Source organism: Meriones unguiculatus, chromosome X (assembly GCF_030254825.1).
Source record: "Meriones unguiculatus strain TT.TT164.6M chromosome X, Bangor_MerUng_6.1, whole genome shotgun sequence".
Classification (NCBI taxonomy): Eukaryota; Metazoa; Chordata; class Mammalia; order Rodentia; family Muridae; genus Meriones; species Meriones unguiculatus.
In genome coordinates this window covers 72,079,481-72,103,760 of record NC_083369.1, presented here as the reverse complement: position 1 = coordinate 72,103,760, position 24,280 = coordinate 72,079,481, and the positions used below count along the sequence as shown (strand labels likewise).

The 24,280-nt window shown below is 39.7% G+C and overlaps 1 protein-coding gene across 3 annotated transcripts in view; it reads right to left on the bottom strand.

The window, feature by feature from the left end:
- Window positions 1-596: 596 nt before the first annotated feature.
- Window positions 597-24,280, bottom strand: part of Pls3 (plastin 3) — a 101,964-nt gene continuing 78,280 nt past the window's right edge. For 2 of the 3 annotated variants that reach the window (XM_060375656.1, XM_060375657.1), the window contains exons 4-17: window positions 19,343-19,472; window positions 18,763-18,895; window positions 16,617-16,698; window positions 15,682-15,847; window positions 14,278-14,420; window positions 13,146-13,172; window positions 12,799-12,894; window positions 11,014-11,209; window positions 9,942-10,020; window positions 8,766-8,880; window positions 8,214-8,347; window positions 5,278-5,401; window positions 4,958-5,082; window positions 597-1,778 (exon numbers count right to left, since the gene is read on the bottom strand). In XM_060375656.1, the coding sequence (XP_060231639.1) occupies window positions 1,646-1,778; window positions 4,958-5,082; window positions 5,278-5,401; window positions 8,214-8,347; window positions 8,766-8,880; window positions 9,942-10,020; window positions 11,014-11,209; window positions 12,799-12,894; window positions 13,146-13,172; window positions 14,278-14,420; window positions 15,682-15,847; window positions 16,617-16,698; window positions 18,763-18,895; window positions 19,343-19,472 (1,683 nt within the window). In that variant the 3' untranslated portion in view covers window positions 597-1,645. The remainder of the gene's footprint in view (window positions 1,779-4,957; window positions 5,083-5,277; window positions 5,402-8,213; window positions 8,348-8,765; window positions 8,881-9,941; window positions 10,021-11,013; window positions 11,210-12,798; window positions 12,895-13,145; window positions 13,173-14,277; window positions 14,421-15,681; window positions 15,848-16,616; window positions 16,699-18,762; window positions 18,896-19,342; window positions 19,473-24,280) is intronic. The other variant, XM_060375658.1, reaches the window with a different exon arrangement.

Sequence of the window (24,280 nt, the reverse complement as noted above, 5' to 3'; positions counted from 1 at the left end):
GAAAAAGCATAGATAGTAAAACAAAGTCAGGAGGAAAGATAGAGAGAAGCATAGTAAACATAAGGTAGGGAATACAGTTTGAGGCTTTTTGTGATGGCTTGGGGAAAAGGAGACATCTTTTGGGAAGTCAGCTGAGAAGGACGGTCAGCTGGGTGCTTTCTTTGCCTCTCTAAGCTAAATGGTCTTTATCCCAGCACCTGGCTCCCGAATCTTTATTGGTAAAACTGAATGATTGAGATTTTGTTAAAAAAAAAAAAAAGTGAAAACACTCAAGTTCAAGGCCACCCTGAGCTACACAGGGAGATCTATCTCAAAAACAAAACAATGATCTGGAGACATGGCCCCACCATTAAGCATGCTTGCTGCTCTTTTCAAGTTTGATGCCCAGCATCCTTATGAAGCAGATTGCAACTCCAGATCCAGGGAAACCAATGCTCACTTTGTTGGGCACAGGCATCCCCACATATGGCAACACACACAGAGAGATATCTTTTAAATAAAATAAATCGGATGGGGGGGGGGGGAGAAGGTCCTCCCCTATCAGTGGAGGGCATAGGAAGAGAAGAGGGAGGGAAGGTAGGAAAAAAGATGAGAGATTTATTATGCAAATGCCTTTATTTGGACTACTATGTTGCTAACAGATTACATCACTTTTTAGAGTTAGATTAACACAATGATCTTGAGAACTATAGCAAAGAGCTTGACAAAGCAATAGTACATCAAGTCTGACATACGTACTTTCCATTTTCTGTGACCACATCTTGTTATAGGTGTAAAATTTAAAAATCTATTGTACACTTGGATATATTGCTTACCAAATCCCATCTAAATTCTGATCTCACTCTCTCTTCAAAAGTGTCTTATTCAACAGCATTTTAGATAAAAAGAGAGTTTTGTGATAAAGGTTTCAAAACAAAGTATGTATCAGACTGACTTACTGAAGATGAAATATTTCATTTCATTTGAGCCTGGGTGTGAGGAGGAAATGCAACCTTAGGATCCACTTTCCTCCACATATAGTTTATGCATTTTTTTAACCTACTTTAAGACCCCTTTAAAAAAGTACCAAATCACCAGGCTTATGGAATGTAATCAAAATATTCTTAAATGTACAAAAAATAATCATGTAGAAAGAATACTGTAAAAAGACGCTGATTTTAAAAATAAAAGAATGAGAAAAGCTTCTAGTACAATCTGCACAGCCAGTTACTCCAGCAGATTTTCAGCACTACAAAGTAAGCAAAAGACACTCATCTCCACATAGTATCAGAGCACAGTTCTCCAGTAAGAACTGGTAGAACTTGAAGAGCAAAATGATGAGATAATAATAGTCCTATTTACCCATCTAAGCTAGTCTCCAGAGATGGACACCCCAAGAGGGAAAAGATACATAGATAATACATATCAATGGGAAATGTCAAGGGCAGCATTCTAGGAGGAGAGAGCAAATGGTTGGCTGTGAGCATGTTCAAGTGTGCTGAAAAGATCCAACTCTAGGGGAAAGAGGAGTTGCTTGTTCCTAAAACTCTTTCCCGAAGGCTGTCATGATGAGCTAGTCTTGTTAATCAAAACTAAAAGTCCTTCACATGACCAAGAATTCCTTAAGCCATGAGAACTTCCCCTGGGAACATCTGACTTGGTTATTTTAAACTCTTTTCATACCCCTGCCCATCAAACATGCAAACACAGTCATGACCATCTTCGGTTTTACTTCCACAAGGTCTTCAGGGAGAGCATATACTCTGGCTCCGATTCTTCTGGCCATTGAAACTGCATACCTAGTTTTTGAGAAAAGAAAAATCAAGATGAGTTTTTTGTTTGTCAATAGTAGCTTTGCACTTTAAAGAGTAACTTTAAAAAAGGGGGTGAGTCATTTATTATTATTTTATGCACTTTGGTGTTTTGTCTGTATGTAGTGGTTGATCCCCTGAAACTGGAGTTATGGACACTTGTAAGCAGCCCTGTGGGTGCTGAAACCTGAGCTTAGACTCTTTGGAAAAACAGGCAGAGCTCTTAACCACTGAGCCCCAAGGACAACATTTTAAACATCTGTTTCCTCTTGTATAATCTTTGGCTGGAATGCAAATTTTTCAGAGGCAGGGGCAGGGGCAGAGAGGAAGAGGCAGAGAGGAAGAAGAGGCAGAGGCAGAGAGGCAGAGGGGAGAGAGGAAGAAGAGGCAGAGAGAGAGGCAGAGTGGCAGAGAGGCAGAGACAGAGGCAGAGAGGCAAAGGCAGAGAGGCAGAGAGGCAGAGGCAGAGAGAGAGGCAGAGTGGCAGAGAGGCAGAGACAGAGGCAGAGAGGCAAAGGCAGAGAGGCAGAGAGGCAGAGGCAGAGAGGCAGAGGCAGGAGAGGCAGAGGCAGAGGCAGAGGCAGAGGCAGAGAGGCAGAGGCAGAGAGGCAGAGGCAGGGGCAGAGGCAGAGGCAGAGGCAGGGGCAGGGGCAGGGGCAGGGGCAGGGGCAGGGGCAGGGGCAGGGGCAGGGGCAGAGGCAGGGGCAGAGGCAGAGGCAGAGAGGCAGAGGCAGAGAGGCAGAGGCAGAGGCAGAGGCAGGGGCAGAGGCAGGGGCAGGGGGCAGGGGCAGAGGCAGAGGCAGAGGCAGAGAGGCAGAGGCAGAGAGGCAGAGAGGCAGAGAGGCAGAGGCAGAGGCAGAGAGGATCCTTGTAACTTGGAAAGCAGCCAGAACTACACAGTGAGACTTTGTCTCAAAAAACAGAAAGTACAAATGTATAATTTCACATTTTGTTTTATTTTTGTTTTGGGTTGATTCTTAAGTTATACTAAATAAAAACTTGAGGTTTACTTTATTTTGTGTGTATGAATGTTTTGCTTGCATGTATGTGTCTGTACCACATGTGTTTCTGATGACTGACGAGGTCAGAAGAGGGCATTAGCTCTCCTGGAAGTGGAGTTACAGATGGTTGTGAGTCACCATGTAGATTCTGGGAATTGAACCCAGGTCGTCTGTAGGAACAACAAGTACTTTTAACTGCTAAGCCCATATTTCTCCAGCCCCGAGTTATTCTAAATTTTTACAATCTATTATTTTTGAATTTTATTTACTCATTTCTTCCAAATGTGAAATGGAAATGAAAGCCTGAAGTATTGAATTTATATAAAAAGAAAATTGTGGGCTGGGTGGTGGTGGCACATACCTGTGAGCCCAGCATTTAAGAAGGCAGAGGCAAGTGAATTTCTGTGAGTTCAAGGCACGTTTGGTCTACAAAGTGAGTTCCAGGACAGCCAAGGCTACACAGAGAAACCCTATCTTGAAAAAGCAAACAAAGATGGCTCAGTAGTTAAGAGCACTGTCTGCTCTTCCAAGAGGACCTGAGTTCAATTCCCAGCAACCGCATGGTGGCTCACAACCATCTATACTGGGATCTGACGCCCTCTTCTGGCATGCAGGTGTATATGCAGACAGAGCACTCATACACATAAAATAAAATTAATAAATTTTTGAAGAAAAAGAAAAAGCAAACAACATCCCTGAAAAACAAAGAAATTATGTGTGTATATAATTAGCCCTACTGACTGCACAATCAATTATGAAATTCTCTGAGCAGTGTAATGAGATACTGGATGCTTTTAAAACATCTATAAATCTTTGAACTTTCTAAGGTAAAAAGCATCTTCGTTTTTTTGTTTTGTTTTGCTTTGTTTTTGTGATTACCTTGTGATTTAAAGATATTTTCCTCAAGGACTGGAAAGATGACTCACTGGCTGATTTTCCAGAGGACATTGGTTCAATTCCATGTACCTATCAATGTAGCTCACAACAATCTGTAACTCCAGTTTCAGGGGATCTGACTCACTCTTCTAGCCTATGTAGCTACCAGACACACAAGTGGTATAGGCAACACCCCGCCAAACACACATAAAATAACAATATAGGTTTAAAAAGATGTTTCTGGTGCACAGCTTTCCCATCACTAGGGAGGCAGAGGCAGGTGGATCTCTGTGAGGTTGAGGCCACCCTGGTATACAGAGGGAGTTCTAGGACAGCCAGGGCTATACAGAGAACCTTGTCTAGAAAAACTAAAAAAGGAGGATTCTCCTAACAGATAATATATCATGCCATATTTGTATTTATGTGTCTGGAATTTAACATCATCTCCCTATTCACCCATGCTGTTGCAAATGATAGGATTTGGTTCTTATTAGAGGCTGCACGGTATTTCATTGTCTTCTGTGTGCTCTATAAAGTTATTCTCACCAAAGGACAGAAGCTTGGATAGTTACATGGAGGGTTGTGAGGGGAAGATGTTGGTGAAAGGGTTATATAATTTATGTGAAATAGTAGCAAGATAAAATAGCGTTTAATGATGGGCAAATGGAGCTAGAAGCTGGGTTTGCTGTGTGCTCGAAAGTAGTGGGCAGTGACTTTTGATGTTCAGGAAGGTTCTGTTTTATATTATCACAGTGTTTTAAACTGATTGTGGTGATGGTCATATAGCACTGTGAACATGGTCAAAACCATTAGATTTTATACATTAATGAGTGAACTGTTGTCTGTGAGCTAGATTTCAATAAAGCCATTAAAAGTAAAGTTAAAGCCGAAAGAAAGAAAGAAAGAAAGAAAGAAAGAAAGAAAGAAAGAAAGAAAGAAAGAAAGAAAGAAAGAAAGTGATTGCTTGGTGGTGGTGGCACACACCTTTGGTCCCAGGACTCAGGAGACAGAGACAGGTAGATCTTTGTGAGTTCGAGTTCAACGTGATCTACAAAGTAAGTCCTAGACAATCAAGGCTATAAAAAGAAATCCTGTCTCAAAAAACAAAACAACAAAGAAACAACCCCAAACAAAGACACAAACAACCCCAAACAAATAAATCAACACACAAACAAAAGCAGAGATTTTCTCCAGATGTCCCCACTATCTAGTGGGAGAAGTGGGATTAGAGTGGATCTGCCTGGCTGTAACACCAGTGTTCTTTGTATGACACTACTATGTTCCCCTTACTTGGCATTATTGTGCTTGTCATCTTCTGTTAGATTCCCGCTCTTAACAAGGTCATAATTAATGCAGCCTGGTTGGATGGCATCAATTAAATCCACAACTGCCAAACTGGAGCTGATCGTCTTGTCCTATTATGAAAAAAGGAACAAACCTAAGCATTTCAATATTTACAATTTAACATGTGCTTCTTTATACAAGCCTGACCAAGAAATGGAAAAATTTGTCATTAGTTCAAAAATAATTCTTACAAATTAACCCAGGGTTGTCCTTAAAGTAACTGATACCATATAGCAAACATCTTCCATAATAATCAGTATACTGGCCTTAAAGCCCTGAATGGAAGTTGACTTTCCAGCTTCACTCAATGTTCGGTTGACCCAGTTTACAATGATGTCATCATTCGCTTTCTGACCATCTCCAAGATCTTCCAGAACATTAAGGGTATATCTAAGAGAATTAGCAGAAGAAAGTCACAATCTAGTCTACAAAGAAAAATGCAAACATCAGAAAAAAGCCTTATGTATCTTTTTATCATAAAGACTTCATGAGGGCCAGCAAGATGGCTCAGTGGTTAAAACAGCTTGATGTATGTGCCTGACAAACTGAATTTGATTCCTGGATTGTGGAGGGTGAAAAATGATTCCTAAAAATTATACTCTGACTTCCATCCAAGACTGTTGTATAGGCCTTCTTATAATCACTCACACACATACTCTTCATACATAGACATAAAAATTATATATTTACACAAAATTAGTATATATATATATACACACACACATATATATTATACACACACAGTAAAAATTAACTTTGTGCAGAGTCATATTTTATGTATATTTATGTGTGTTTATGTATGTATGTGTTGTGTATGTATGTATGTATATGCATATATCAAGGAGCTGGGAAATAGCTCAACTTGTAAAGTGCTTACATGTTTGTTACAAAGACAAACATGAAGATATGAGTTCAATTGTCAACACTTATACAAAAACATACTGGCCATGCTGGAACGCATTTATAATTCTGGGCAGGTGGAGACAGCAGATTCCTGGGATGCATTGTCCAAGTGACCCTAGCCAAATAGCTAAGCCCAAGTCCCTGTGAAAGGCTCTATCTTTATCTCAGGAGAATGGACAGATCTCAAAGGAGGTGAGATCCAGCTGTAACAAAGTTTCTTAATTAGTGAATGATAGAAGGCCCAGCCCATTGTGGATGGTGTCATCTTTGGGCTGGTGGTCCTGGGTTCTACAAGAAAGCAGGCTAATCAAGCCACGAGGAACAAGCCATTGAGCAGCACCATTCCATGACCTCTGCATCAGCTCCTGCCTCTAAGTTCCTGCCCTATTGGAGTTCCTGTCTTGATTTCCTTTGGTTATGAGCAGCAATGTGGAAGTGCAAGCAAAATAAATCCTTACATCCCCAACTTGCTTTTTGGTCATGGTGCTTCATCCCAGCAATTGAAACCCTAACACACACACACACACATTCTCTCTCTCTCTCTCTCTCTCTCTCTCTCTCTCTGTCTCTCTCTCTCTCTCTCAAAGAGTATATTGACTATGGAGATGGCTGACTGGGTAAAAATACTATCATTACAGCCCAGATACATGAGTTCAAACCCAAAACCCACATAAAAAGGTAGATGTGGTCATGTGTATCCGCAGTCCCAGCATTCTTACATTAAGATTGGAGATAGGAGAATCCAGCTTGCCAGCCTGTCTACCTGTGAACTATGTCATGTGTGCACCTGTAGACACACATAGAAACACACACACAGCTTACATGTGCAAGTACACTTGTACTACTCTAGTAGTGGTGTTAACTAGGAGATACCCTGTGCTTTCGCTGGTACCTAGGCATAATGAATGCTTTTGTGTTATTATTAAGAGGTGTTCATTTTTCTGGGGGTGGAAAGAGTGTAAGGACCAGAGCTCAGAAAGGAGTGCTGAAAAACAGCATTCTCTAGACATGACAGGGCTCTTCCACTTGTGAATTCACAGTGGCTTTGGTTGCCTAAACAGAACACAAACAAGATCAAGATACAACATTCCAGCATGGATGGAGAAAAAAAAAAAAAAAAAAACCTATGAGGACTCACTCCTTCTGTTAGCAGTTGATGCTACTGGGTGACGGAATTCAGTTTAATCATGGAGTATGGCTTTGAATATGTTCCCATGTTCTAAATGGATGCCACACTATGCACATATGGGAATCACTAACTGGACCCAATGTGTTATAACAAAAAGCATTAAACTGAGGAACAGAAGTGAGGAGTTGAAAGGGCTGAAGTGGGATTGAATGTTATTGGAGTTCATTGTGTGAAATTCTTAGTCATTAAAAACATATCAAAATAAAGGGATCTTCAGTTTCTTAAAAATATATTAATATTATAGTTATTTGTGTATAGGTGGACACATGTATGTCATGGCATACCTATGGAAATCAAAGAACAATCTTCAGGAAATGGTTCTGTTCCTTCACTACATGGGTTCCTTGAACAGAACTCAGTTGTCAAGCAGGGTATAGGAGCCTTTAACCATTGAGCTATCCTGCTAACCCTAATTTTCATTTCTAAATGGTTACAGATAGACATTCATATTTCTTCTGCTAACTTTTGTAATTTGTTTTCCTCAGATTTCTAGGTGTTGAGATTTTAAGTATGAGCCACTGTTCTGGCTTCTGACCACTTTTAGTTATTTATTTTGGGGGGCTGAGATTGCCTCCATAATGCTAAGAATATCGTGGATGATGAAGCTAGAGCTGCAACCCATCTGAAAGTTTCAGTCAGTGAGCTACGTTAGACCATCTACTAATCTTTTAAAAAAAGATTTATTTATTTATTCTTTGTATAGCATTCTGCTTGCATGTGTGCTTGTGCACCAGAAGAGGGGACTCGATCTCACTATAGATGGTCATGAGCTACCATGTAGTTGCTGGGAATTGAACTCTGGAATTTGGTCTAACAGCCAGTGTACTTAACTCTGAGCCATCTTTCCAGCCCCCATCTACTAATCTTATTCAGTGACACTGCATCAGGTTTAAGTCTACAGGTCAGACTTCTGTGAAAGGTTGTTAATACCTACAATTCTACAACTCCCAGCCAAAACAGAGTAAATTCATTTCAGAGTCTAAGTACAATGAGCTTGGAAGCATACTCTTTGAACTACATGATTAATTAAAAGCAGTGAAACTATAGAAAAGGTAAATTCATGGACACATATTACTGTGAAGCTGCAATGGCCAATATTGTGTACTATACCTTCTCATCAGCTGCCAGATTATAGCCAAGGTCAAGGTTGGGTTCCCATCATTCAGGTCTTGTCCTCCAATGCCAACCAGGGAGAATTTAGCTGGATGTTTCCCTAATTCAACTGCATAGTTGCAGTTTTCTAACTGTAAATGTACAAAAGTAAATTAATGGTTAAATATTGTCATTTGTTCAGTCTACACGATCTCCCTCCATGGTGTGTATGTGTGTGTGTGTTGTGTAATGTTAAGTATTTGCTCAAAACCAAGATCAAGTTCCTGTCCGCCAGAAGCAACTTAAAGTCTAGAAGGTTTATTTATTTATTATTTTTAAAAAAATTTTATTTCATGTGCATTTGTGTTTTGCCTGCAGGTATGTTTGTGTGAAGGTGTCAGATCTCCTGGAACTAGAGTTACAGACAGTTGTGAGACACCATGTGGGTGCTGGGAATTGAACCTTGGTGGTCTGGAAGAGCAGCCAATGCTCTTAGCCACTGAGCCATCTCTCCAGCCCAGATCTAGAGGGTTTAGAACAAGACAGAAATCAAAGTTCAAGATTCTCTACCTTTTTCATGTTGGCCCCCAACTTTGGGTATGGAGGCTTGTTAACTTTACTCCAGTCCACAGGAACTTTAATTCGCTCATATAACTGTAAGATTACCAGGGCATCCTGCAGGTCACTAACAATTTGAAACATAACTTCATTAGTGATCATAAGTAGGGGCACAAATCAAAAAGGATCTAAAAAGTCACAATACCCATGCTTCATATGTTTCTAAATCAGTCTGTGCTGAAAATAGAGCCTAGACCATTCAGTTACTTAAAAGTATTGAGCATAGCTGGGTAAAGTGGCATACACCTTTGATCCCAGGCTTGTGAAGTGAAGGCAGGGCAATCTCTGTAACTGATAAGTCATGCTAGTCTATAAAGCCAGTTCCAGGCCAGGCAGGGCTACATAGTGAGTTCCTGTTCTGTCTTTAAAAAATAGTAAGGGCCAGGCAGTGATGGCACATGTCTTTAATCCAAGCACTCAGGAGGCAGAGGTAAGCAGATCTCTGTGAGTTCGAAGACAGCCTCAACTACAAAGTGAGTTGTTTCAGGACAACCAGGATTAAACCGAGAAACCCTGTCTTGAAAAATCAAAATGAAGATGATGATGTTAGGTTGTGCATTTGTTGTAAGCAAAAAAAAAAAAAAAAAAAAAAAAAAAAACTGTTATAAAGTTCGGAAACACAGTATGAAGGCCCTACATGAGAGTCAGAAAGATGTATAATAAACAACTATGTGGATAAACAATATGATTTTGGCATATATATAAATGCAATGCAATGATTAAAACTAATACTACAGTTAGTATGTAGTAAATGACAGATGATAGGAAAATGGTCGAGGTAGGAAACATACTTAGGATATAAATCATTACATGTCAGCAAAAAACAGTCCAGCCAGGAAGCCAAAGGCCTTAGGGAATCATGGGTAGTCTGCTACAAGTATTCCTGTACTGTTTAAGAGACTTAAAGTACCTGTTCCCTAAGGAACCATTAAGACATTTACATATTCTATCTCTTAACACCAAAAATCAGGCAAAGAAAGAATTTGGGCTTGATGATGGAAATCACTAATGTTTAAAATATGAATATTTGCTACAAGTAAACATGAAGAATAATTCTAGAGCTGTCATTATTTATGCTACATTTTCTCATACTATTCATAACTTCATAAAAGCAATAGGGTAGCTTACGCATAGAGATGGTTTACATGGGGATTAACACCAAGGGAGTTCATCCAGTTACGAAAGGTTCTTTCTTCACGAGTTTCTCCTAGTAAAAAAATCCACAAAATGTACTCATTCATTAAATGTCTTGTATATTCAGCACCAATGCATGTATTCATTTATTTATTCATTTATTTTATATACTGTATTCTGAGCTAATAATTACCACATGCTAATATGTCACTCTGACTATGGATAGATGAAATGTAATTACAGAAACTTAGAGATTAAATTTGTAACTTTTTGTGATCTAGTTATATATAGTGGCTAGTATCTATATTTGCAGTCCTTTTGAAGTTGAAGAAAGATGATTTCCAGGAGTTTGAGGCCAGGCTTGGGCTACACAGTTTGTTTTATACCAGCTTCAGCTACAGGGTGAGACACTATCTCACAACTACATTCAAGGCTCTGGAGAATGGAACTCAAATTGTAGAGTGCTTCCTAGAGCACATGAAGTCCTGAGTTCACTTCCTAGCACCCTTAAAACTGCACATGCTGCCTAGAATCCCAGCACTTGGAGGCAAGAGGGTTAGAAAGTAAGGTCATTCTTTACTATATAGTGAGTTTGAGGATAACCGGAGACACATGAAACACTTCTCTCAGAGTAGACGACTAAGTTAAAAAAGAAACAACAACAAAAAACAACCTCAAACAAAACATGAAACTCTTCTCGAAATAGCCTTAAAAAATTCAAACAACCCCCCCCACCCAAGATATAGCACTAAACATTGAAGCAATACATTTGTTTACCAATTGGTTTAACGACAGACAAATCTGGATTTTCTTTTCTTCTTTCTTTTTGATGTTGGCTATGCTAAGCAAGAGTGCACCAAGCCATATTCCTTAACTAGATTATTATATTTGCACATTTTGTTTCTATCACCATCTCCAACCAGAAACTTCTAGTTCTCACTCACCACTGCATCTGGTTTTAGCAGATTCTTGCAAAAACAACTTACTGGGTTGGAGTTATATCATTGTGACCTCTGTGTTTTAATGCTACAGGCTGCATATTAGAATTAGAAAATTTTTAAGTTACCTTCCAGTAGAGTCCAGTCAATGTCCTGGTTTTCAGGTTTAGTTAGTGCTGGGTATTTATTAAATAGGTTAGCTACAAAGGCCAAGTTCAGTTTGGGGTTTCCACTGACAACATCAGCTGGGGTAACAAACTGTCTGCAACCTAATTTATCTGCTTGTTGAAGCATACTTTCAGCTCTCTTCAAGTCATCTGTTTCCTGTTGAAGTAAAAGAAGACATCTTTTAAAGACCATCCTAAAATAAATATAATTTGCCCTTACAATCATAGGCTGGGTGAAAGACTGTAGTTTCCTTCAGCTAACACATGGTACCTATTATAAAATCATTTTTAATACAAAAACATGAAATTCAAGATATGTAGGATACGTAGTACCTTTAAATTCCCCGAGATGGCGCCAGAACACGTCTACAGATTGAATAAAGCACTCCATTGGGATTATTCCTCATGGCAAAATGCAGAGGGAAAAAAGGTGTAACTCATCTTTTTAACTATACTCCTTTAAAGATTTAATTTTAATTATGGATAATTTTAGAAAAAAAAACTTTAATTTTTTTCCTTAAATTTCTCCAACCCTTCTATGCCTGAGAATAGGGCATTTGGATCCCCTCAATCTGGAGTTTCAGGTTGTTGTGAGCTACCTAGAGTGGGTACTTGGGAACAGTACTCTAGTCTCTGCAAGAGCAGCAAGCACTCTTAACAGCTGAACCATCTCTCCAGATCCTTATTATTACTATTATTGTTATTATTATTATTTTACTTTTAGAAACATAGTTGAAAAAAAACATGAAACCATGGGCTGAGAGCTAAAAGGGATGCCTAGACTCGGTGGTTGTGTGCTAGCACTCTGTGAGGCAGAGGCCAGCCTGGTCTACAAATTAAGTCCAAGACAGCTACACAGAAAGACCCTGTCTTGAAAAAACCAAACCAAAGCAAAAAGGGTATATGTGGGGAGGGGGGAGCATTTGGAAAAGTCTCAAATGCTAACATGAGGGTGGAAAGAGATTTGTGGAGCAGAATAAAAGAAATAGATAATATTTTGTAGGAATTTAAATGCTAAGCAGTTTGACTAAATTCTAGAGCCAGTAGGAGAATCCTGGATGGATTTTGGGGGAAGGCACAAAGGGATGTACTAGAAAATAATCAAACAGGAAGGATTTGCAGGTTCACCTTGATGGTCAGCTTGTCTTGATTTAGAACAAACTAGGAGACACACCTCTGAGCATGTCTGTAATTATAGCTCAAGAGAGGACAAGCTATCCCAGATAGCTCCAATAATGCACAGACTGGCCCTTTGTCACTACACATGGCAAATAAGCCGGAGTACATATTTCTCCATACTAGCTTTGAGTGGTTGATGTGACTCATAAAAACCAGTGCCACTGTAATTATGGAACTCACTGATTTATTTATTTATCAAAATAAATCAGGATACTTTCTCTCCTGTCAATCACAAGCACCACATCCTTAAAAAAATAAAACAAAATTAAAAAGACCCCAAACCTCCACAAAACCCTTAAAATGTCAACACCACTAGGTGAAGTTACATGGAGATTTTGATAGAATTTATATACAAATTATTTGAGTGTGGCAGCAGGGACCTTTTGTCCTAGCACCCAGAAAGCAGAAGCAGGTGGATCTCTGTGATTGTGACACCAGCCTGTTTTACAAGGTAAGTTCTAGAGCTACATAGCAAGACCTTGTCTCAATAAAAAAAAAATAAAGAAGAAGAAAAAACAAACCATAATGTTATCAGACTGTAGAATTTGAAAGGACAGCAGTACTTACATTGAAACCTGACATGTTAATATCTATCCTGGGTTCACCTTCCTTCTGTCCTTTAGGTGCAATTTGATTGAGCAGATGGAAATAGGCTTTGGAATCCTACAAAAGAATTGGAAATACCAGTGTGATCACATTTACAAAGAGTAACTGCATTTTATTGTTTCATCTTGCAAGAACACTTAGATCAGCTTTTGTGAGAATTTATGGCATTCTCCCTGTTCTTATTTGAGAGATCTTTCCCAAGAAAAGTACATCTGTCTGATCTTACATCTCTCTTGAACTTAATTTTGTTATGACTTTATAATTTATTGGTGCCACCAACACAATAAATCTAATAAGTGTTTCTTTACCTTCACCGAATTACTGAAGTCAATAAGCTGGACAGAAAAAACAAGCATGAAATAGAAGAGCAGAAATCCAGGAAGCATAGGGAAAGAGAATACACATTACAGCATTACAAAGCATGATAAATATCAACCTATGAAAATAACACCTGCTTTGTTAATTTTTATTTAATTAAAAGTTGAAATGACAGAAAGTCTTAAATGAGAAACACATATAATTGGTAAAATAACATTTAGCCTTTTAGGATAGAAAAACACTTAACAAAATAAGCTCATTTTCTCCTTTTTCCCATGGTGATGGGGACTGAGGTTAAGGCTTCACGCTATCAACAAATGCAAGAATTCTTTGCTTTTCAAAAATATTGTGGTGCATGCCTGCAATCCCAGCACTTGGGGAGGTGGAGGCAGTTGGCTCTATGTGAGTACAAGGCCAGCCTGGTCTACAAAGAGAGTCCAGGACAGCCAAGGCTACACAAAGAAACCTGGCCTGAGGGGAGTGGGTACCTTGATAAAAAATATTCAAAATAGGCTTTAAAAAAATTCCACTGACTTGGCACTTTGGCACAAGCCTGTATGTATTCCTCAGGCAGGGGCAAGAACCTTGCAGATTTGAGGCCAGCCTGGTTGACACAGTGAGCTGTAAGCCAACTTGGGCTACAAAGTCAAATCATAAATGAAAAAAAAAAATGGACTCAGGTGGTAGACTGCTTGCCTAGCATACATGAAACCCTGGTTTTAATCCTGAACACTCCACAAAACTGAGTATGGCAACTCACATCATCCTTAACTACATAGCAGACTTGAGACCAGGAAACAGGAGAGCCTGTTTTGAAAACAAAAAAAGAAAGCAAACAACAAAAAAATAAGGAAAAATAATGATTCAGGTATGGTGACATGTGTCTGTATGCCAGTGCTCAAGAGGTAGAAACAGAATCACAGTGATTTTTGAGGCTAGCCTTGTCTAGCCTCAAAATAGTGATGTCTAGTATAGCCTGTGCTACAGAGCACAAGCTTGTCTCAAAACATGAGAGGCAAGAAAGGTTGATGATATCCTATAATTTCCCCCCTCTGTTAAGATGGGATAAAATCTCCCAAGCCATTATATCTGCCCAAATGTTCTAGTTTTTTGCACTGTTACCTTGATGTCAGCACTGAAGTTGTTGATCTTTTGCCAGCCTGAGTTTTCCAGATGAAAGTTGGCCCATCTCAGTAGAAGCTCTTCTGGAGACAATTTCATAAGCTCCTCCAGAGTCTCACCATCTCGAAGTAAAGCCGCCAGTGCTTGTAGACATAAGTGCATCAATCAATATGTGATATGATAGTGGTCATACCAAATTCGTGCATGTTCTTCCTCTCTCTGAATGTTTTACTGTGAAATAAGCCCATGCCAGCCTCAACCTCTCAAATGCTGGGATTGCAGGCATGAAACTCCAGCATCATACCTAGTTTCACTCAGTCGTCTTTGTTCAGTAACAGAGATGTAAAATCTACTAAGAACGACTTCTACTTTTGAGATAATCAGACTCTGTGCCTAGGACATAGCTCGGTTAGCAAGGGGCTTGCTTTGAAACCACAAGGACTGAGTTCAATCACTAGTTTTCAGGTGAAAAAGTCAGGTGTGTTGGCACAAGTCTGTACCCTTTGAGCTGCAGAAGTGAAATCAGGGATGAGGTGGGATGTGGGCACATCTCTGGGACTTGCTGACAGGCAATGTAGCTAAATTGGTGAGCTCCAGATTCAGTGATAGACCTTGTCTCAAAATTAAGCCTAGACACCGGGCATGCCTGTAATCCCAGCACTCAGGGAGACTGAGGCAGGTGGATCACTCTGAGTCTGAGGCCAGCCTGGTCTGTAAATCGAGTCCAGGACAGCCAAGGCTATAGCAAGGAACCCTGTCTTGAAAAACACTAAACAAACAAACAAATAAATGAGCAAGCATGCAGCCAGAAAGAGGAAGTTGTTGGTAAATTGCTTGCTATGTAAATAGGAAGACCAGTGCTTGGAACCCTAGTACTCATATAAAAAGCTGGGTGTAGTGATGTGCATCTGTAATCCCAGTGTTGGGGAGGTAGAGCCAGATGGATCCTTGGGGCTCACTAGGTAGCCAGTATTGCCAAAGTTATAAGCTGGAGGTTCAATGAAAGACCTTGTCTCAAAAACTAAGATAGAAAGTGGTACAAGGGGGCACACAATGTTGATCTCTAGCCTCTATATGATATTCATATATACTTGTAAGCACCCACATGATCATGCACATAAACATGCACATAAACACACACACGTTTAAGGTGGAGAGAGACTGAGGAAGGCACCCAATGTCAACCTTTCTGTTTTTGTGTCTTTACAGTAAAATCAAATGTGAACTGTCATGCAAACATTTAAGGCTAAAGAACAGAGATGTGTGGGCTGTTTTTCTGAATAGCTCCATGTTCATTCTAGTTATAATCTGCTCAGCTCAGTTAAATGCAAGCATGACAATCTTCATGAAGAGAAAGAATAAAAAAAATGACCAATATACATCTTTCAAAAAAACAAGTGTTACCTTCATTCCTGCTTAATTCAATGTCGGCAAACAAGCCAATCTTAATAATCTGCCACAGCAGTCCCAAAACCAGATGAGGTTTCCCGGCCCTCAGATCTTCAGCACCAATGTTCACAACATGACACCCAATGGCAGAAGCCGAGTTCAGTGCCAAGTTCAAGTTTTCCTACAAGACAGCCAAATTATACAGATTTTTCCTTTCTTCCATACCCAGGTCACTCCTGCCTTCACTGATAATAGCACTAAGTGAAGAAATTAATACAAGCTATTAATTTTACCCACCCACACTCACAGAAAACAAACTGCAGATCTCAGCATTAAAAAGCAACAACAAATTTCAGCCTCATTCATATTCATTTGCAGAATTTTACAGGAAGTGGGCTTTTATTTTTATTTGGTTGCTTCTGAATCATGCTGATTCTAAAATAAAACGTCAAGTAACCAAAGCAAATATATTCATGTGAACCATGTCATTTTTCTAAAATTGACTAAATTTGAGTCCAGCAGCATATGGCATATATCCAAGTTCTTAAAATGACCGACGTGTACATCTCAAAGAACATGTCTGCTTGAGAGGATTTTGCTGTTTAATCTACTACTCCATCAGCAGAAAACAGAAACAATCCACCCCTTAAGTACACCAACTAAGAGCTTAAATGATTTTCCTTATTTTGGTAATATCTTCATACAATGCGTAATGAAAGGAATGTAAATAGGGCTTTGAGTTCAATAAGAACTAGCACTTCAGTGCCCCTGTGAACTTCCAGCAAGCTCCTCAAGTCTTTCTGAGACTCAGATCATTTTATATAATGTCAATAATCATTCCCCATTCAGAACTGCTCTGAAAATTAAAGTACAGCCAACAGAATGCAGAAGCTATGGCCTCTATTTCAAATCACAGTGTCATGGAAAAGGGCATAGAGAGCACTGCACACCTGAATTATGAAGGGTGTAAGTTTCTTCTTGTTGATTGCTCTCTCATCAATTGTATCAGGAACTGAAAGGTTGATCATTTTGCTGAAACAAACAAACAAACAAAAAACATTGATTTACTTTTAAAGAGTCTACGAAGTTCGGAGATGTGGTTCCTATAAGTAGCATGCACAGGGCCATCGGTTCAATCCCCAGCACCACATAAATGGAACATGGAAAAGCTTATATTTCCAGCACTGGAGCATGCAGACAAAAGAATCAGGAGTTCAAGCCCATCATGGACTGTATAGCAAGTTGTAGACAAGCATGATGCATACAAAATCCTGTCTAAAATGACAGTTTGTAAATCTTCCCAAGTGTTAAAGCTTATTATAAAATATCTTTCATGCAACCTAAAAAAAAATGCAGTAGATTTGGGGCTGAAGAGAAGGCTCAGGGGTTGAGAGCACTTATTGCTCTTGCAGAGGACCTAGGTTTGGTTCCTAGCACCCACACTGAACAGCTCACAACTTCCTCTAACTCCAGGTTCAGGGGATCTTATGCCTTCTTTTGGCCTCTACAGGTACCTGTACACATGTGTTACACATAAACCCAAGCAGGTACACACATAATAAAAAATAATAATATAAAATATAATAGATGAGCTTTATCATGTTGATCATAAAAAATTATATATGTCCCAACTGGAGATTGGACATATATAATAACATATTGAAGTACCTATGTCTGAATACAAATTTCTATTCATGTTCCATATATGTGTATGTATGTACACACACACACACACACACACACACACTCACACAACCTGAATATACACTTTGGTTTTAGGTTTTTGTGGTGCTAAGGTTATGGGGTTTTGTTGTTGTTTTTCTTCTCCCCTCCCCTCCTCCTCTTTTTGACTTTTGAGACAGGATCTCTCTACCCCTCCCTGGCTGTCCTGGATCTCATTATTTAGTAGGCCTCGAACTTCCAGATATCTGCCTGCCACCACTTCCTGAGTGTTGGGATTATAAGCATATGCTACCATGCCCAGGGTAGTGCTGGTTTGGAAACCAAGGTCATGAACATACTAGGCATTTACTGTACCACTGCGGTGTGCTGCTGGCCTAGAAAGTAATTTTATGCAGTATTTTGGAGGCACTTATACTTTGCTTATCAACTGTCACTTGAGGCTAGCTATGGAGTATTCTGCTTGGGGTGTCATTATCAGAATTTGAAAAGTTTCAGATGCTCCTATAAGTAGCCTCTAACCCTTGCTCCTATAAGTAAGCCTGATGAAACTCATCAGGTCACTAAAAAAAAAAAAAAAAAGACATGAAAGCAGAACGGCAGGTGAGATGAGAAGCAGAAGGGGATCAGTAGGAGGACAGGAAAGGACAGTGTTTAGGACTATGATCACACAAGCACACCCATGAATATATATGAAAAGATCACAATAAAACCCATTATCATGAATAATTAGTATATGCTAATAAAAACAGAAACAAAACTAAAACAAAAGTTTCAGATTTTGGATTATTGCATTAGGGATGTTCAAACTGTATGATACTATGAAGATCACAGTGGCATCTGAAATGTTAAGGTATTGACTATGTGTACACCAGGACACAGCTACTAAGTGGGAAGCCTTGCATAGGAGCCCTCAACTTATAATGAGGCATATTTTTTGGGAACTGCGGCAAAACGGCCTCTGAGAACAGGTGAATTAATGAACAGTGTTGATAATCTTACATCATTTTTGTCAAGACACTGAAGGCTCTGGGAGAAACATTGTGACAAAAGCATTTTTCAGAATTATGTCACTGGAGAGTGAGAAATGAAGGGTAGCTTCTTTGGAAGCCAAGGTGCTTCAGAATAAACAGATACTGACATACTTACGTTTGACAAAGTTGTAATGTTCTGCTTGTTCAGGGATGAAGAGAAATTGGAAGCTGAGAGTTCTAACCTATCAAGAGGCCTCCATTCCAAGACTGAATTTACTTTCACAGATAGATTTAGATTTTAAATGAAAAGGGCAAAATCTGGGTAATTGTCCTCTCTTTCTTTTCTGACATGAAACAACCAAGCACCCATAACCAAATACATTTTTTTTTCCTGTGGAGGTAATCTTTGGAAATCTGGCTACAAACAAAACCTGCATCTTACCAGAGCACAATTCCATCACCAACTGCTTTGAAAAGGTCGTCAGTATTAGGGTTCATGGGCACAACGTGTCTGCAATCCGGATCGTTTTCCAAAGCTTTGTTTATCCAGTTAACAAAAGCATATTTTTCTTCCTCTAAAATTGTATGAAGCAAACAAGAAAACAGTTAATACTATCTGTTAATCATCTGTTCCCAAACATTACAATTGCTGTATAGTCCTGCTAAAAGAGAATGTATCCCACATGGAAGACATGTGGAAGCAACACAGTGGCTAATAGGGATAAATTACAAAGTTAGTAAAAACAATAAAACAGGTTAACTGATCCTTAGGAATGTTATAAAATACTTAAAATACTATATGTCTCTGCACAATTCCATTGTAATAAAGACTATCATTACCCAGATTTACTATATATCTTACAAGCTACCCATGACTTTCTGGCAAATATCTGACCTAAGACCCAACTATGTCACCAAGACTACTTAGTATATTTAATGAGTGCAACAAGCATTTTAGGGCATTACAGTATGTATCTACTCAGTGCACTATGTTAACGTAGGTATATTCATGCCATTATTACCTGAGTAGGAATGCTGTGTTCCTTCACTGGACAACTCTGAAGTTCCTCCCAGAGCACAAATCCCTTCTTTCCTGTTGATGGCTTTGCGGAAGGTTTTAGCAATATCACTGCTCTTTACCTCTTGGAAAATCTATCGGTTGAAACAGTGTTGTTAGTTCACAATTTTCAAGTGGACACAAGAACAAGCACATTTAACTCCTTTTACCTGTCAATCACCTACAGTGTTGTCCACAGGCGGTGAGCGTTAAGAAAACTGGCTTGGGTTTTGCAATGCTACAGTACTGCTATTAAAAATGAAGCATCAATTGCACACACTCTCCAAACACATTCAGTGCTGCATGCATTGAATTCACTTATAAGTTAAAAAAAAAACGTGGTTCAAAGGCACGAGTAAATCTATTAATTGCCTATTGTGGAGCATAGTTGATGGACTGCCCCTTCTTTGACCACAATTCTTAACATACGGATAGATTTATGACACAACAACAACAAAACTGTTTTTGCGGTATAATGTGGTAGCTAAGTAAGAGTTCACTCAATCAAAATGACCAGAATAATAACAACAACAAAGAAATGTTACTTTGGTGGCATAGCTGACTATCAAAAATAGTAAGTACTAAGCAGGCAATACTGTCAATACTGCACAGGTCACTGCTCTACTGTAGCAGATTCAAAAAACTATTCTAAGGAGTTCCAAGATGGTGGCGAGCAGAGCGCACCGTTTTGGAGAGGCAGAGGACATGAATCTCCGGAATTGGTGAGTGGAGATACAATCAAAATTAGAATTTGGACTTTTGGGATTTCTAAAGGAGAAGGGACACCACAGAAGCGTGAAGTGCTCGTAGAGATAGATCAGGCGCGGACTTCTCTGGGAAGGAAGTAAGGCCCTTCCCTTGTCCGGGCCTCCCTCGAGGGGAAACCTGCGCATAGCTCCAGGCAGCTGAGCGTAAAGCTCACAGCCTGGGGATTAAGACAGCAGAAACAGTGCTCCAGGCCCCTTACCACAGTGGACAGCTGTAACCGCCCATTGAACTACACCCCTCGGATACACGTCGCACCCCGGGCCCGCCCAGGGGCTTGCCAAGCGTCCCCTCCCCCATCCCGCTGAAGCAATCTGCTGCTAGAAGAGCAAAGGAGCTCATGTCCCAAGCTGCCAGAACGCACACACCCCCGGAAACCGCCACACTGGAGGAGTGCACCCACTGCTAGCACCAGAGCACAGGCCCAACCACAGAGCGCCAATCACAGAAACTTAGTTCCGCAGTACAATCTTTCCTAGATCCCAAAGCCGCAAAGCTCAGTGCCTGGGGCCCAACATATTGGAGGCTGGGCTTCAGGCCCCTCAGCGGTGGCAGATAACTGTAACCAACCGCTGAACACCAGCCCTCAGAACACACGTCTGAGGAGCCCACGCCCGGCCTAGTGCCCTCTTGCTGAGCTCTGGACCCTTGGAGTGCACCCCCACCACCCTTACCACCTGGTCCCGCCAGAGTGCACACACCGCCGGAAAATCCACCCTGCCAGAGTGCTCGCCCAAAGAGTGCTAGCCACAGAGACTCAGATCCACAGTACAATCTTTCCCAAATCCCAAGTTTGCAAGTGGCAGCACTAACTACACAGGGCTGCCCAGCCAGTGATTGTATGGGCCATCCAACCCCTCAGTGGCAGAAAATCAGCTGAATACCACCAAAGTCCCGCAGACCTGCAAAAACAATAGCGCCTGCAATCTTCAACAGTGCTTGCAATCCCTTAAGCTCCTGCAATACCTTCAGTGCCTGCAAAGCACCCCTCTCACACACTGGAGGCCTCTTCATTCTCCAACACCCTGTCCCTTAGGACACACAAACAAGCACACGCTCACACACACACTACCCCGCATTTGCCCTTCTGCACCTGCGAACTTTCCTTCTACAGGTATAGCAGAATCACCAGCACACACATTGAAACCACTAGACCTGAACCATTTTCCTGAAGAATTCTCCAGAGAAAGACCAGTCTGATCTGCAGTATCCAGGAACAGACAGTGAATACTACGGATAACGAAATGTCGGCGAAAGAACACAACCAACGTAAATCAAGATATCATGGCTTCACTGGCAACCCCCAATATTATTGGACACTCCAACTCATCAGAAACACAAGAAAATGATTTTAAAGCTATGATTATCCAGTTATTCGAGGCACATAAAGAGGAAACCAACAAATCTCTCAGAGAAATAGTCATACAGATTGAAACAGTTAAAGAGGAAAGAAATAAATCTCTAAAAGATTTGGCCTCCGAAATGTAAACAAAGAAAAATGAAGTGAACGTAGCTCTTAAAGAAACACAAGCAAATATACCCAAACAAATGGAGACAGAAGTAGTGGCACTAAGAGAGGAAACAAACAAAAAAATAGAGACCATCTTGGAGACACAGGAATCCACATTCAAACAGATGAAGGAACTGTTGAAAGACATGAAAACAGAATTAGAATCAATAAAGAAAACACAAACCAAGAAAATCCTGGAACTGAAGAACTTAGAGAAAAGAGAAGGAGCCACTAAGATAAGCATCACTAATAAAATACAAGAGATGGAAGAGAGAATCTTGGGTCCTCAAGATACACTTGCAGAAATTGATACTTCTCTCAAAGCAAAAGTAAAATCGGAAAAATCCCAAACACAAACCATCCAAGAAATCAAGGATGCCATGAAAAGGCAAAATCTAAGAATAATAGGAATTGACGAAGAAGAGAATTCCAGGCTCCAAGGTCCAGAAAATATTTTCAAGAAAATCATAGAAGAAAATTTCCCCAACCTAAAGAAAGAGATGTCCGCAAACATACAAGAGACTTACAGAACACCAAATAGACCAGAAAAGAAACTCCTCATGCCACATCATAGTCAAAACACTTAATCTACAGAATAAAGAAAAGATACTAAAAGCATCAAGGGAAAAAGGCCAAGTAACATATAAAGGTAGACCTATCAGAATCACACCAGACTTCTCATCTGAAACTATGAAAGCCAGAAGGGCCTGGAGAGATATCATGCAGGCTCTAAGGGACCACAAATGCCAACCTAGACTACTATACCCAGCAAAGCTTTCAAGCAACACAGCTGGAGAAAACAAAATATTCCATGACAAAACTAAATTTAAGCAATGTTTGAATAGCAAACCAGCCCTACAGAAGATACTAGAAGGAAAATTCCAATCCAACAAAAACAAATACACCCAAGAAAACATAGGTTAAAGATAATTTCCTACAAAAAAAAAAAAAAAAAAACAAGCAATGAATCACAGTAACATCGCCAACTCCACAATAATAGGAAATAGCATTCAATGGTCATTATTATCTATCAACATCAATGGACTCAACTCTCCAATAAAAAGACACAGACTAACAAAATGGGTGCGGAAACAGGATCCAACAATCTGCTGCATCCAAGAAACACACCTACGCAACAAAGATAAACACTACCTCAGAGTAAAAGGCTGGAAAACAGTTTTTCAAGCAAATGGACCGATAAAACAAGCAAGAGTGGCAATCCTAATATCTAATAAAATAGATTTTCAACCAAAACTAATCAAAAAAGACATGGAGGGGCACTACATTCTCATCAAAGGAAAAAATCACCAAGAAGACATCACAATTCTGAACATCTATGCTCCAAATAGAAGAGCACCTACATTCATAAATGAATCATTATTAAAGCTTAAATCACACATTGATCCTAATACCTTAATAGTGGGAGACTTCAACACCCCACTCTCACCGAGGGACAGATCAACTAGATGGAAAACAAATAGGGAAATAAAAGCACTTACAGAGTCCCTAAATCAAATGGATCAAATAGATGTCTACAGATCTTTTCACCCAAACTCAAAAGAGTATACCTTCTTTTCAGCAACACACGGGACCTTCTCCAAAATAGACCATATAGTTGGTCATAAAGCAAGCCTCAACAGATATAAAAAGATTGAAATGATCCCTTGAATTCTATCAGACCACCATGGACTAAAGCTGAACATCAACAACAACGGAAATAACAAAAAGCCGACACACACATGTAAACTGAACAACCTGCTACTCAATCACAGCTAAGGAAGAAATAAAGAAATAAATTAAAGACTTCCTAGAATTCAATGAAAATGAAGGCACAACATACCCAAATTTATGGGACACATTGAAAGTGCTCAAAGAAAATTTATAGCACTAAGTGCCGTCAAGAAGAAATTTGTAACATCACATAAAAGTAACTTAATGGCCCAACTGAAAACCCTAGGAAAAAAAAAAAAGAAGCAGAAACACCCAAGAGGAGCAGATGGCTGGAAATAATCAAACTCAGGGCTAAAATCAATCAATTAGAAACAAATAAAACTATTCAAAGAATCAATGAAACAAAAACCTGGTATTTTGTTTTGTTTTTGAGAAAATCAAGATAAACAAACCCTTAGCCAAACTAACTAAAAAGCAGAGATAATCTATCCAAATCAGCAAAATCAGAAACATAACTACAGATACTGAGGAAATCCAAACAATCATTAGGTCATACTACAAAAGCCTATATGCCACAAAATTTGAAAATCTAAATGAAATGGACAATTTTCTTGATAGATTCCATCTACCAACATTAAGTCAAGATCAGGTAGAAAGACTGAATAGCCCTATATCTCCCAAGGAAATTGAAGCAGTCATTAACAGTCTCCCCTCGAAAAAATGCCCAGGGCCAGATGGTTTCAGCACAGAATTCTACCAGACCTTCAAAGAAGTGCTAACACCAATTCTCCTCAAACTATTCCACAAAATAGAAACAGAAGGAACATTACCAAACTCATTTTATGAAGCGACAGACAGTCACTTTGATACCTAAACCACACAAAGACCCAACAAAAAAACAGGGCTTAAGACCTATCTCTCTTACGAACATTGATGCAAAAAATACTTAATAAAATG